The sequence below is a fragment of the Furipterus horrens genome, unplaced genomic scaffold (assembly GCF_987537825.1).
Source record: "Furipterus horrens unplaced genomic scaffold, mFurHor1.1.pri manual_scaffold_7, whole genome shotgun sequence".
NCBI classification, from domain to species: Eukaryota; Metazoa; Chordata; class Mammalia; order Chiroptera; family Furipteridae; genus Furipterus; species Furipterus horrens.
The window spans coordinates 93,041,104-93,055,188 of record NW_028327177.1 but is presented as its reverse complement, the minus strand read 5'-3'; the positions used below and the strand labels follow the sequence as shown (position 1 = coordinate 93,055,188).

The window sequence follows — 14,085 nt, the reverse complement described above, 5'->3', positions numbered from 1 at the left end:
CATAATTTTTTTAAAAACATTACTTAGAAAAGGACAAACTTAAAAGGGAAAAATTAATCAAATTCTAAATGTTAATATGTAAACAAGTACATTCTGATTTGTCCTTTTCACAGAGTATCATTATAAGGTATTGGAAGAAGCTAAACAGTCTTTAAACTTCAGCATATTTTATTTTGGGGGGAAAACCTTGAATATGCTAGAAGCATGATTAACCAATTGAATCTAGGAATTTTATCCAGTAGACCTTCAAGCTGAGTGACCTCTAGGATATGGAGTGATTAGCAACTGGTAGGGAACATGGGTGGCATTCTTGCTGTTTGCTCCCTCTACTCAACCCCAACCCACATACAGTATCTTACAGGACATTGTAAGATAGGAAGCATGTCTTCCTTAGCTGTTGTGTTCTCATGGGAGTGGCAGTAGTGATCAAGTGCTACTGTATCCTAGATACTGTTTTAAGCTCTTTATTTATATAGTATTAGCATATTTAACACTCACAGTACCTCATAGGGTTGGTTTTATGATTATTTCCATTATATGGATTAGGAAGCTGAGGCATATATATTTGCCCAAGATTACACAGCTGGTGAGTAGAACCAGAATTTGGACTGTTTAGTTTTAAAGGGGTATACTGAGTTTAGTTTCATACCTACATCTAAGCTCTCAGTTGTTAGTTGTGTGAGGTGGCTGGGTTGAGAAGAAGAGTAGTACTACTGTTTGGATTAGCTAAAATTGTTCTCCACTAGAATTGGCTTCCAGATTATAGCTCTTTCCAGTAGAACTTTGCTTTTTAAGACTTTCCATATAGGAAGGTTTAATTTTAAAAGCACTTAATTTACTTATTTCAAAATTAAAAATGCATAATTTTAAGGAGTGCTTCTTTTCCATGTAGAAGTTCTTATGACCAAGGAATTCACCATAGCCCATATTCAGTAGCGGATCCTTAGAGACCATTTAATACCTTTTGGATTTGGATTTTGTGTTTAGAAATATATTATGTGTGAAAAGTAGGCTTGTATATTTATTATCTTGCTTTCTAAAAATTCTACACATTTATAAAGGATTTAAAAATAATTCACATTCTTTTAATCATATGAAAGGCAATTATATATCAACTTTGGGGTTTAAGATATTCTGGTACCGTCATACTCTGTTTCCTCTATTGTCCGGAAATTAGATAAAAATTCTAAATTTTACTTTTCAGTGTCATCCATGCTCCATTACCAAGTCCTGTTGACAAAGTAAGTTGCTAATGATTATTTTTTCCAAACTAACTCAGCTATATTGCTTTGTTTTAAATATGCTTTGCCTAGAAACTTATTTCTCTTTGTAACAACATCTATAGAATATATATAGCTATATAGTTACTATAGTCTTTTGGTCTTCAATATCTGGAGAATTTAGGATGGTTTTTTTAGGAAAAGGCCTTTGTTACCTGAAGTAAGTGGCTGTGTAGACTAGGATTACTTACTTGTTTTTGTGCCTAGCCAGAGGTAAGAAGTGTTAGTTACTACTCTTTATAATGGAATACAGTTTTGTCTAGAAATATTTATTAAAGCCTTCAGCCCAAAGAGTTTACTGAACATATACCTGCACATGGAAATAACACAGAAATATGGGCTTATAGAAATTTCTCTTTTATTGTCCTTGAAGATCAGTTTTAGCCTGATTTGGTCAGAAACTTTGCAATAATTTCTTGTTAGAGAATATTTTTTCTTTTGTTCAGTAATAATGGTGTATTAAATTGTAGATACCATTGCTAAATAGTGAGGAAAAAACCACAACATCTTTTGTATCTTTGAACATTAATGTGGGTGTGAGTTTTCTTAGTGTAGTAACTAAACTATTGGGGAAAATATTTTACGCATTTTTTTTCCATGTGGGTAAAGAATAAAAACCTACCTGAAACTGAAGTTCTCTCTTAGATTGCTTTTTTAGAAGTAAAAGTGGTTAATCATCAACTTCAGCAATACCAAGAATTATTTCAGGAGTAAATGATGGCTTTGCTGATTTAGGACTAACTTTATTTTCTTTTTAAGATTTTATTTATTTATTTTTAGGGGAGGAAGGGAGAAAAAGAGGGAGAGACACATCGATGTTTGAGAGAAACATCAACTGGCTGCCTCTTGCATACCCCCATCTGGGGACCTGGCCCACAACCCAGGCATGTGCCCTGACTAGGAATCAAACCAGCGACCTTTCGGTTCATAGGCTGATGCTCAGTCCACTAAGCCACATCAGCCAGGGCTACAACTAACTTAAAAAAAAAAAAAATCCCACCTTTCTCTCTTCTAGTTAGCATATTAATAAAAATACTTTTTGAGTCTAATCAAGAATGATTCTGTTAATGATCATTAGTAACCTAGTAATGATGTGATCATGAGTAAGTTAAGATATAATAGTTGGTAGTGTTGAGGATGTGGGTAAATGTTACAGCAACCTATTCATGCCCTTCCTTAGTTTGCTTATTGTCGTTCGCAATAAAGCCATGGTTTTATATTCCACACTCGGGAGAGACCCCTTATAGAAAATGTTTGTTCTCATATTCTTAAGTTCTAAGTATTTCACTGTGACTTGTAATGTTTAAACACTATTATTTCCCATCTTTTTCTTCTTAAAACCTACCAGTAGTTTAAAGGGAAGAAAAGGACAAACTATTTTCATTGCCTCTGGTCACTGGACACAGTGTTGTATTTCAGGTTCTCCCTTTCTCCGCACCCCCACATACAAATACCATTTTGAAGATCACTACTTCTAAATGAATTGCAACTTACTGACATATTGAATAATTATTTAAATGTAAATTTGAAAGGGGGGAAATGTAGATATATCATTTCAAGAGGTATTATTTCTGGATTAAAAAAAGGCTGTAAGTTTGTGAATTGGTTTATTAAGGGATATTTTCATGAGTAGCACTTGGTTCCATCACTCTGCTTATAAATCTCAAACTAGCATGATACAATACCATTTACATATTTTAGACATGGGACAGAAATATTTTGAAAGCTCAGGTAACTGGTTAATTTTAAAAATAATTTTATTTTGCATATATCAGTAATTAGGCATTTTAAGGACTTGGTTTGGCTTTAATGTCTTTTATAAATATTTTCTGTGAGTATTGATACTATGTCCTTTTGTTTCTAGGTTGCTGCTAACACTCCGAGTATGTACTCTCAGGAACTATTCCAGCTTTCTCAGTATCTACAGGTAAAAGTAAATCTTGAGATTCTTAGTCTTTAAATTAAACAACTTATTTGATTTTATTAGTTCACAAATATAGGCTAAAGAAATATTGGTTGGATACAAGTACAAAAAATATGTGTGTGTGTGTATATATATATATATATATATATGTGTGTGTGTGTGTGTGTGTGTATATATATATATAGAGAGAGAGAGAGAAGGAAAACTCTGATTCCAAAAAACCTCCGCTGCCTTGCGGCATACCTCTTCAGGGGAAAGGCTAAGGGAGTAAACCCCGACAGAAAATCCGGAGCCGGAGTCCCTAAGGCGGTTTGACGTTGTAGTCAACACCGGCAACTCCTGCGGCGCACCTGAAGCCAAGCTGTATTGACTCCGTCTTTCCCTTGGATCCTTCAGCTGCGAAGAGAGGGGGGGTCTGCTGCATGGGCAACAGCAGATCCTCCATATCACCCTGCCCAGGCTCTGTAGCTTCAGCTTCACTGGAGAGGACACTCCAGCGTCATCGCAAGATGTCGATTCAACACGGGAGGAGACATATACCGTGTCACTCCCGAGTTGGACTGCACAGCCATTCTCGGCGGTGCAGATAGACTCTTAAGAAGCTACACCATCGTCTCTCGAGACGGACGGCTGCCGACAACAAAGATAGACTCTTAAGAAGCTACACCATCGTCTCTCGAGACGGACAGCTGCCGACAACGACGATATATATATATATATATATATATATATATATATATATATATATATATATATTACTGCCATCCACTGTGCTGAGTAGCATCAGCATGTCATAAATATCTTTTCAAAGTAAAAAAAAAAATTAAAAATCGGTCTTATGAAGAAAGGATATAAAGACTTAGGACTGTTAAGTTTAGAGAAGATGAGATTCTGTACATAAGACTTTTTTTTTCATATATGAGTAAGTTCCAAAAAATGTTCTTTATCTATACATGATTGTTAAATAAAATTAAACCTGGAGGGATGTTAATTGCTTATAATAGCAAATAATTATACAGCACTTACTATATGCCAGACTAGTGTGGCACTTCACCTAATTAATTCATTTAGTTCTCAGGCAGTCAGAGTCTCTGCTCTTACCAACTTCACTATGGTGCTGGATCTATAAGAAGATTTCTTGATAGGGCAGTTACTTGGAATGGAATTTAATACCATACTTAAACAGTCATACAACTCTCTAAAAAGGAAACATGCTTTTTTTTTCTTTTTAGTTTTGGGAGATTTGGGCTGGATTATGGTTCTTATTATTCTGGTGAGGGAGAATGGTTAAGAAAAACTCTGGATCAGGAATTTAGAGATTGCATTGCAGTGTTTATCTTGATTTAGCTACTCAATAAGTTCTGTGACCTTGGGTGAGTCATTTTACATGTGTAGGTCTTAAGTTGCCTTTTGTTTAAAATGATAGGACTAAACCAGTGACCCTGGATTCCTATATTCTCTTATAGGAATCAATCAGTAAGAACAGTTCTACTTCAGTTAAGAATGTATACATCTGTGAAAATAAAGAAAATTTTCACTGTGTTATTCTGATCTTATCTTCTGCTGGGAATAATGTAATGAAGCATAGAAAAACAGCTTTACACACTTCCAGTTTACTAGTAGAGTGTTTCAAAGCATAGACTCTAGCCAGAATTCCCTGGACTTGATCTGTGGCTTTAACTTCTGACCCTTTGAGAAAGTTGTTTAACCCTCGTGTGCCTCATTTTTCTCATCTGTCATATGGGTATAATAATAGCACCTCACAGGATTGTGAAAAATAAATGAATTGGTATATGTAAAGCACTTAAAACAGTGCCTGGCACATGGAAGATATGCCATAAATGTTAGTAGTTGTTTACCATTCAGTAGTAAGGCACGTTAATTGATCTAGATCTCTCTTATATAGAGAGATGGAATTAAACTTTGAGATTAATTTAGTCTAACCTTCATTTTTCATATGAGAAATCTGGAGCTCGTGTAGGTAAAATGACTTCCTACGGCTATACACAGCTGTTACTGGTCATCATGGACGGTGATTCTAACACCCTGACTCACTCCAGTACTTCGCACTTACCAGTTTTTTAAATATTCATAGTGAGCATAATCTTTCAGTTGTTTTTTCTTTTTTTTTTTTTTTTACTAATTCTTTGAGAGACTATTGCACTGTCTTTTCTATATACATCTCTTTGAATTGCTAAAGTTCTAATGTAAATTGTAAATCTTTTGAATAAAAACTAGAATAGATGCAATTCATGCCTTAGAACTAAAAGCCCATTCCTGGAAATATTAGATTTCTGTTAGAATGTAGTTCATGGAGTTACAAAATTTGACTAAGTGGAATTAAGTTGTTTTTTGTTTTTTTTTAAGGGGAAATAACACCATCTAGTGGAAGTAGTGGTTGTTTTGTGGTTTTGTTTTTAAGAAAAACATTTTGCAGCATGAGTGTAATTTCCTGAATATTAGGAAGGTTTTAGAAGTTTAAAATAAACTAGTCTCTTGTAAGTTGTAAGCTGTGTTTTAATGTGGGTTCTGGGCATGATGGTTTTTATTAAATTGCTTAATCTGTTCTTTTAGAGTTATATTATGAAACAGCATGTCTAACTCGTAATTAGACGAGGTTTTCCCTAACCATTATTTATCAAGGATGTGGAGCAGAATAAGTGCATGCTTTAACCTCAAGTACTGTGTTTGAAGTATATACTTCTCTTTTGAGGTGGCTCAGAGTATTAGAGTAGTAAGTGTTCTTCAGGTAATGACAGAAAAAGAAGTGAAATTTAAGATGTGCCAAAGCCACCAACTATGTGAGCATTTTCACCTTGACTTCCAGTGAAGGAGACCCTCTTAACAGTTGTCAAATGTTTAACAAGTGACCTAGAGATAAGGCTTTCCTAGCCGATGTCTTTCTCTGTAAAAATATTCCTTTGTAGCTGCCAAGTAGTTAATAAAACTCCTTGACCCCTTAATTACATAGAACTAGCACTTGGACTCTTACTTATTTTTGGCGTATTTAATTGCTGCTAAGTGGCATACAGTCATAGAATCAGAACACCTGAAAATGCAATAGGCTTTGAGATTGAGGCAGTTTCTATTTTTTAGAATAGCGTGTGTGCGTATGACATTTTCAACAAAAAAAATGAAAAGATAATTTTATTTTAGCTGTCATACCCATGCAGCTAAGTCATTCAAAAGTATTTGCTGCTGCCCTGGCTGGTGTCACTCAGTTGTTTGGAACACAGTCCCGTACAGTAAAGGGTTGGGGATTCGTTTCCAAGTCAGGGCACATACCATACCAAGTTTTAGGTTCGATTCTCAATCAGGGCACATTTGGGAGGAGACCAATAGATGTTTCTCTTTCACATCGATGTTTTTTTCTCTCTCTCGTCCTCTCTCTCTCTCAAATCAATAAACATGTTTTTTCTTTTGAAGATTTTGCTTATTTATTTTTAGAAATGGGGCAAGAGAGGGAAAAAGAGAGGGAGAGAAACATCAATGTTAGAAATATCAGTGGGTTGCCTCTCGCAAACCTCCAGTAGCTGGGGACCTGGTCCACAACCCAGGCAGGTGCCCTGAGCAGGATTCAAACTGGTGACTTTTCTCTTCGCAAGATAATGCCCAGCCCACTGAGCCACACCAATCAAGGCAATACATATACTTTTTTTAAAAAGTATTTGCTACTGGCCAGATTGCTTTGGCTTAGCTTAGAATGAGATTGATTAGTTTGTTCTGAGATTGAATCATTGATTGGATTGACTGATATTTATAAAATTCAAGGTTAAAACATTTGGTGGATTCTTCAACTGTAGGTGCTTTTTTAAAAAACAACTCTTGTGAATTATGAGTAAAAAGAAAAGTAGGTGACTTGTTTTCTGTTATAGGAGAAGTTGCAGCTAGAGCACTCCTAATGGGGGTACTTGCAGCCCAACAAATGAGGCTAAAATGATGTGGCCTATATATATTTTACAAAATGGAATTTATCAGATTTGAAAGTAAGATACAGAGTAAAATATAATATAATATTTTCAGAATGTGCTAAAAATTGATTACTTTTCAAAGGAGTGATGCTGAGTTTATAAGACTCTCTTTTGTGATTTGTAATATTAGGAGGCCTTACATCGGGAACAGATGTTGGAACAGAAGTTAGCCACACTTCAGCGGCTACTAGCCATCACCCAAGAGGCTTCCGATACCAGTTGGCAGGTATACTAGTTGCCTTTATTTTCAAAAAGTATTTAAGCATAGTTTAATATCCCTTAGATGTTGATTAAACTAAAACTAAAATTTGGTAGCAAGCAAAAGCAAAGGTTTTTCCTAATGAACAAGTACTGAAAATTTAGCATTTTATACTGGATAGTGATCAGTTTATGATTTTCTTTTCTTTTTTTTAAGCAGTAGCAATCTTTTTGATGTGTTATTTTTCAGTTACTCTGGGATTTTACTCATATTTGATTTTTCTTCAACAGGCTTTAATAGATGAAGATAGACTCTTATCACGATTAGAAGTTATGGGAAACCAATTACAGGCATGCTCCAAAGTAGGTATTAATCTCAAGTACATAAAGAAAAATACATAGTTTTTAATGTCGCTTCATTTCTTTGACTGTCATTTTGAGTACATGTTAAAACATTTATGGGAAATTTCAAACATATGTGTATGTAGAAAGAATTGTATAGTGAACACCTGTGTACAACCTTTTGTCTTTTTTCTACCACAGTTGATATTTGTTGGAGAATCTGGGTCATTTGTCCTCTATAATTTCTTTCATTCTGGAATGTTACTTAAGCATTCTTCTGACTCCTCTTCCCACAAAATAAACTGATAGTTTGATCTAGGGATTTAATCTGATTTAGGTTCAGTTTCTTTTGCTAACATGTCATGAGTGGTATTGTATACTTTCACCAGGAGAAACCATAAGGAGCCATGCCGAGTTTATTAGAATCTCTTTTGTGATTTGTCTTTCTTTTTGAGATATTAGCAATCATTGATAATTCTTGCCTATATCCATTATTTTATTAAGGATTGCAAAAATGGTGATGTAATTTTGTCATTCCTTCATTTACTATCTGGATTACTTCTATAAGAGAAATGTCTCATAAACCATTTGGTTACCATAAGGTACGTTTTCTTTAGGAAAAGCTGGATAAGTGATTTTGTCCCTTTATTTACTAGATTTCAAAATAATGAATTGGTTCCTTCTCATCCACCAAAGAACAAATATGAACAACTTAGATTTAAATATATTTGTTATGTTTCGACTTATTGGATTTGTTCTTCTTATTAGTACTCAAATTACCTCATTTTGATCCATGAGAACTTATTCATGTTGGCACCTGAGTCCTTTTGATATAGAACCCTAGCAGATTTTGATAGCTTACTGCTGTCACATCAGTCAAAATATTCCAGGCTCATCTTATACATTTCCTGTCTCAGACTTGGAATCAGCTCTTCCCCGTGGTGCTCTTATTTATTTATTTTTGGTGTAACTATTATTTTAAAATGCTTGGGCCCTTTGACGGTAATAGATGGTTTTTGTCCAGAACTGTAAATATTGTGGCTTGCAGAGAATATGAAAAATAGAAGAGATAATTCATTTGTGTATTTAAGAAAAATCAATTTTCTTTGATTTTTTTTCTGTTGGAAGTATGAATTAATTTATTTGTGAAGGCATAATTTACTAATGTACTTTTTATTATTTTTTTAAAGATTTTATTTATTTATTTTTAGAGAGAGGGGAAGGGAGTGAGAAAGAGAGGGAGAGACACATTGGTATGCAAGGGCAATACCGATTGGCTACCTCTTGCACACTCCCAACCAGGGACCTGGACCACAACCCAGGCATGTGCCTCAACCGGAAATTGAACGGGTGACCTGTGGGACGACGCCCAACCAACTGAACCACGCCAGACAGGGCTACTAATGTACCTTTTAAATACAGCTTCAATTAATACAGGGCCAACATCATTTATGTTTGGAGGTATCTTAATATACAATTCAAAGAGCATCATAATGTGTTATTTTTTCAAATGGTAAATACTTATAAAAATAACTTGGTTATAATTATAAATATCTTTTAATCCTAGAATCAAACAGAAGATAGTTTACGGAAGGAACTCATAGCATTACAGGAGGATAAACACAACTATGAGATGACAGCCAAAGAGTCCCTGAGACGGGTCCTTCAGGAGAAAATTGAAGTGGTTAGAAAACTTTCAGAAGTTGAGGTATTTCAATTTAACAAATATTAAATACTAGTATGATTTAAGGATTTTAGTGTAAAATTGCTAATATTTCAGGACATTTTAAACTTGGGTATTATTATATAGCTAGGAAAAATTTCCTTTCCATCAGGTGGGAAGGAGCAGTATGCTGTTTTCATTGTCAGGAATTCTTAACATAAACAACACAACCATGTGAGTTCTGGTGCTTATGGTCCCTGGTCAGTTATTGAGGAAATAAAAGTCAAGCCATGGCATCTTATTATTTGCATTCTGCTTAGGATTCATCCTTTACACAATAGACTGTAATATGTGCCAGGGAATTGAGCTCCTGCACCTTGGTTTGCTTTTCTTCCAGTTGAGGATAGTCAGTATTAAGGCAGAGAATTTATGCCAGTTGTTCTTTCTTACCCATCCTTCAGAGAGGAAAACTGTCTTAACTTTAAAGATTCAAAGGGGAAATTATCTCTAAGGTCCTTTCTAACTAAGTCTTTTACAAACATAATGTGGTTCTCACTGCTTTAAAAACAACCTTATTGATAACACAGATCATTCCTTTGAACCAATGTAAAATTACCACAGAAGTTATTGGTTAATGTATTTAGTTAAAGTGCCCATTGTAAACTAAATAGTAAACAGGCCTTCATCTAGGGATAGTTTCTATAATAGCCCTATCCCATAGTGACTGATTCACTGTCATGTCATTAACTTGACATGCGAGGAAAGAAAGTTGCTACCTGTTTTATTATTTTCTTATTAATTGATTGCTGCATATTATTAAACTTGCTTTCAGGAATTGATAGGCTTAAAATATTTTCAAGACTAAATAAAAGTCATACTCAATGACCTTTAAAAAGTGTTAATTATTTAAACATAGTATTCTCTCCTCCCTGTCCCTGTTTTGTGTGTTTTTGTTTTAAATTCTTAGTTATATTTTCTGTTTTAGAATGTACCTTGAGTAAATTGAAATCCTTATGTTATTTTATTTAAATTAATTGCTTGTAAACTTGAATTGCAGCGAAGTCTGAGTAATACTGAAGATGAATGTACCCACCTGAAAGAAATGAATGAACGGACTCAGGAAGAATTAAGAGAATTAGCCAATAAATATAATGGAGCAGTTAATGAGATTAAAGATTTATCTGATAAATTGAAGGTATGTATTTACTCAACCTGAAAGTAATTAAGATAATTGCCCCTAACACACTGGATAGCTTAAGGTATTGCAGCATAGTTGCTGATGTAAAATTTTGTAATGGTTGAAATTTATGGTAAAAATAAGGTGCTTATATTCTACTGAGCCCAAACCCCATTGCCATAGATAACTGAAAGTCTATAAAAGCTGGCATAGTTCCTTGGATGGAAATCAATAGTACTTCGCAATAATAAACGGCAAAGCCCAAGATATTCAGACTTTTTTTTTTTTTTTTTAACTTGAATCTGCCTATCTTTGGGTATTCCCAGAGGCAGTGCCCTGCTACTAGTGCTGGACCAAGCCCAGAGAGAACTTTGGACTGATCTGCTTAACCCCTGTAGCTTCCTAGGGATGTTTTTTGACTCTGCTTCAGCTTCAGTTTTCTGTAGCTATAGGACATGTAGGATAAAGACAGATCAAACCATAGGTGATAGCAAATTGGTCCTTTCAAATGTTATAACTGAGCTTGTGAAGACCCATCTTTATATAGTTCAAAACACGGATTGAGTGGCCAGAAGAGATACATTTGTTAGAGAAGAGAGAGCATACCTCCCCTCTTATGTGGTTGGTTAACTTATAGTAATTTGGAAGGGTGTTAAAAGAGGTTATTTTGAAAAGTGCTTGTAACCATCATTTCTTTAGCTAAACATAATTTTGTTTAAAATTTTAGAACAAGTTATATTTTAGAACTTATAAACTAATTGCAACAATAGTAATTTCACAAGATTTCTCTCTTTAAAAATCTGTTTTTCATTTTGACTACTTTATCTCTGTGTATTGAACCTGCTTGCTTGCTACAAGATTTTTTTCCCTAGGTGATCTGGAGGCATGACCTCAGTGCAGATCATTCTTGACATCATTTTGATATTTACAAATATATTCTATAATATTAAATATTCTCCTTAGAAGTTTCATAACTAAAAGCAGTTCTGCTTTAGGTTTCTTAAAAGAGGTTGAGGTTTTATTCGATAACTGAATTTTCTGTATCTTTCTCAACAGATAGCAGAGGGAAAACAAGAAGAAATCCAACAGAAAGGACAAGCTGAGAAAAAAGAATTACAACATAAAATAGATGAAATGGAAGAAAAAGAACAGGAGCTCCAGGCAAAAATAGAAGCTTTGCAAGCTGATAACGACTTCACTAACGAAAGGCTAACAGCTTTACAAGGTAAATTAGCTAATCTAGAAATTAATTTAATTTGATTTTTTTTTTTCCTTTTTATCTGTGAAATATCTTTCTTGGACTTTCATTTACAGTACGGTTAGAACATCTTCAGGAGAAAACTCTTAAAGAATGCAGCAGCTTAGGTAGGTGTTGTCAAATTTCTTAATTAAAGCTGAATTTTATCATGAAACTTTTGATATTTGCTACCTCACACTGGGTACTTACTTTCTTTTAGAGTGATGTTTTACATATTAGGTATAAAGTATCTACACTCTTTCAGAAAATTTCCTTTAAAAATATGCTTACTTGATTGCCACCAGTGGGCGCCATTGTTTAGTTCTTTGAGATGCATGAAATTTCTGCATCTGAGGCATTCCACTTATAGATATTTAAATAACAAAAATACATAAACAGCAGGATCCTTTTTTATTTTTTTGAGGTTCATGGGAAGACTACTAGCCTTTTCTCTGAGTTATTAGAAGATGGCAAGTTGAACACTTCCTGTAAAAATAAATTTAGTGTTCTATGCAGTCTTAATTTAAATAGGATTACAAAATGCCATGGTTACACTTGAGACCAGTTTTAAAGTAATGCTTTCTTTGATCAGGCAATGATACACTGTCTTAATCCTAGGGATACAAGTTGATGACTTCTTACCTAAAATAAATGGGAGCACAGAAAAAGGTAGTGTAAAATACTTACATATTTTTCTTTTCATGATATCCTTTGACTATTTAAGCAGGTTAGAGAGGTCAGGATTTTAAGGTTTTAAGTGTTTGGAATGAAAAGCATGCTGGTCATAGACCACTGAATCCCTTTGTTTTTGTAATTCTTAATGCTATAATCTATGGTTGGGTATCCTTTGTTATATGGAAATTTTGGTTATTCAAATAAGAACATAAATATAGCTTCCCCTCCCCCACTACACTTTTCAAAGAACTATACTCTAATTTTCTTTCATCAAGTACTGCTCCTGAAGATAATTGGCTCCTGTTTTTAATATTTGTACCCCGGCCAATAGTTTACCTAACAGCCCATTGAGCCCTTGGTCTTGTCATAGAAACTGCTTTCTTTATTCGTCTCATTGATCAGAGAAAACAGGGTCAGTCATTTTTGCCACCTGAAAAAATCCTTTATTAGTTCTTGGTACAGTAGTCCCTCTCTATATCACGGTTCACTTTTCGCGGAATTTTAAAGAATATTATATTTAACTATTTATCACGGATTTTTCGCTATATCATGGCATTTTGCAGTACTGTATACGTATGTTGTTTAAAGTTATGAGGTTTAAGAGTGTAGAATATGTTTAAGAACATAAGTAGTGTTTATAAAAGTGTGGAAAAGGTTAATAAGGGAGTGGGAAGGGTTAATAAGGGACTGGGAACGGTTTATAAGTGTGTGGGAAGGGTTTATAAAGCCTTAAAATATATATAAATACTAAAATAAATGTAAGGTTCCTACTTCGCGGATTTTCACCTATCACGGGGGGGGGGGGGCGTCTAGAACCTAATACCCGCGATAAGTGAGGGAATACTGTACTATGATCCTTCTTTCTGGATAGTTTCGGTTATCTCTTGCTAAAAATTTATAGTCACTATTGGTTTTCCTACTACTACATGGGGTACCCAATGACTTTGAAATTCCTTCAGTCATAAAGATACCTACACACTCCTCCCTTCCCCATCTATCCAACATTAATTGAGTACCAAATATGTGCCAGATTCTGCATTAGATGCTTGGAGTACAGAATAAATAAAACTGTCTTCTGTGTTTGCAAATCTGTGTACCTCTCAGCTCAGTTTTTAAACAGAAGTTAGTGGAAGATTGCAAGACTGATACCCAGAACTTAATATCAAATATTTTTTTCCATGTATCAGAGGACATCTTTATAGTTCTTTGGCAGTAACAAAACTCTGATAAAGTTAGGAGGTAACTTTTTTTGTTATTCTGTTTTTGTTTGGTTGTTTGGTTTTTAAGCAGTTACTGGTGAAACAGGTTCCGGTAATCATGTATACATAAGCTCCAAGGTCGAGACCTAAACATTGAATATATAATGGATTTTGAAATTCTGAATTTTAAAAAAGTTTTAATAAGCATTGCTATTTGACTGCTCTCTCTATATTTTGCAAAATACGTTGACATTTTAAAATTCCAATTTGATTGAGTTTCAATTTAAAAATTTTTAAAGGTGTAGTTTATATTCATTGTACCAATATTACTAATTTGTTTCTGAAGTATATTTAGTAAATGTGTAAAATGACTTAATTCTTCTCTTCTAAAAGCTTGTCATCCTTAAATGAATTTATGT

The 14,085-nt window shown here is 34.2% G+C and overlaps 1 protein-coding gene across 33 annotated transcripts in view; it reads left to right on the top strand.

Moving 5' to 3' along the window:
• Window positions 1–14,085, top strand: part of SLMAP (sarcolemma associated protein) — a 163,771-nt gene that overhangs the window by 91,422 nt on the left and 58,264 nt on the right. For 11 of the 33 annotated variants that reach the window (XM_090283975.1, XM_090283959.1, XM_090283974.1 and 8 more), the window contains exons 5-11: window positions 1,205–1,241; window positions 3,145–3,207; window positions 7,306–7,401; window positions 7,665–7,736; window positions 9,283–9,423; window positions 10,436–10,573; window positions 11,612–11,780. In XM_090283975.1, the coding sequence (XP_090140101.1) occupies window positions 1,205–1,241; window positions 3,145–3,207; window positions 7,306–7,401; window positions 7,665–7,736; window positions 9,283–9,423; window positions 10,436–10,573; window positions 11,612–11,780 (716 nt within the window). Of the gene's footprint in view, window positions 1–1,204; window positions 1,242–3,144; window positions 3,208–7,305; window positions 7,402–7,664; window positions 7,737–9,282; window positions 9,424–10,435; window positions 10,574–11,611; window positions 11,781–11,869; window positions 11,921–12,410; window positions 12,462–14,085 lie in introns of all 33 variants that reach the window. The other 22 variants (XM_090283947.1, XM_090283953.1, XM_090283964.1 and 19 more) reach the window with 3 other exon arrangements.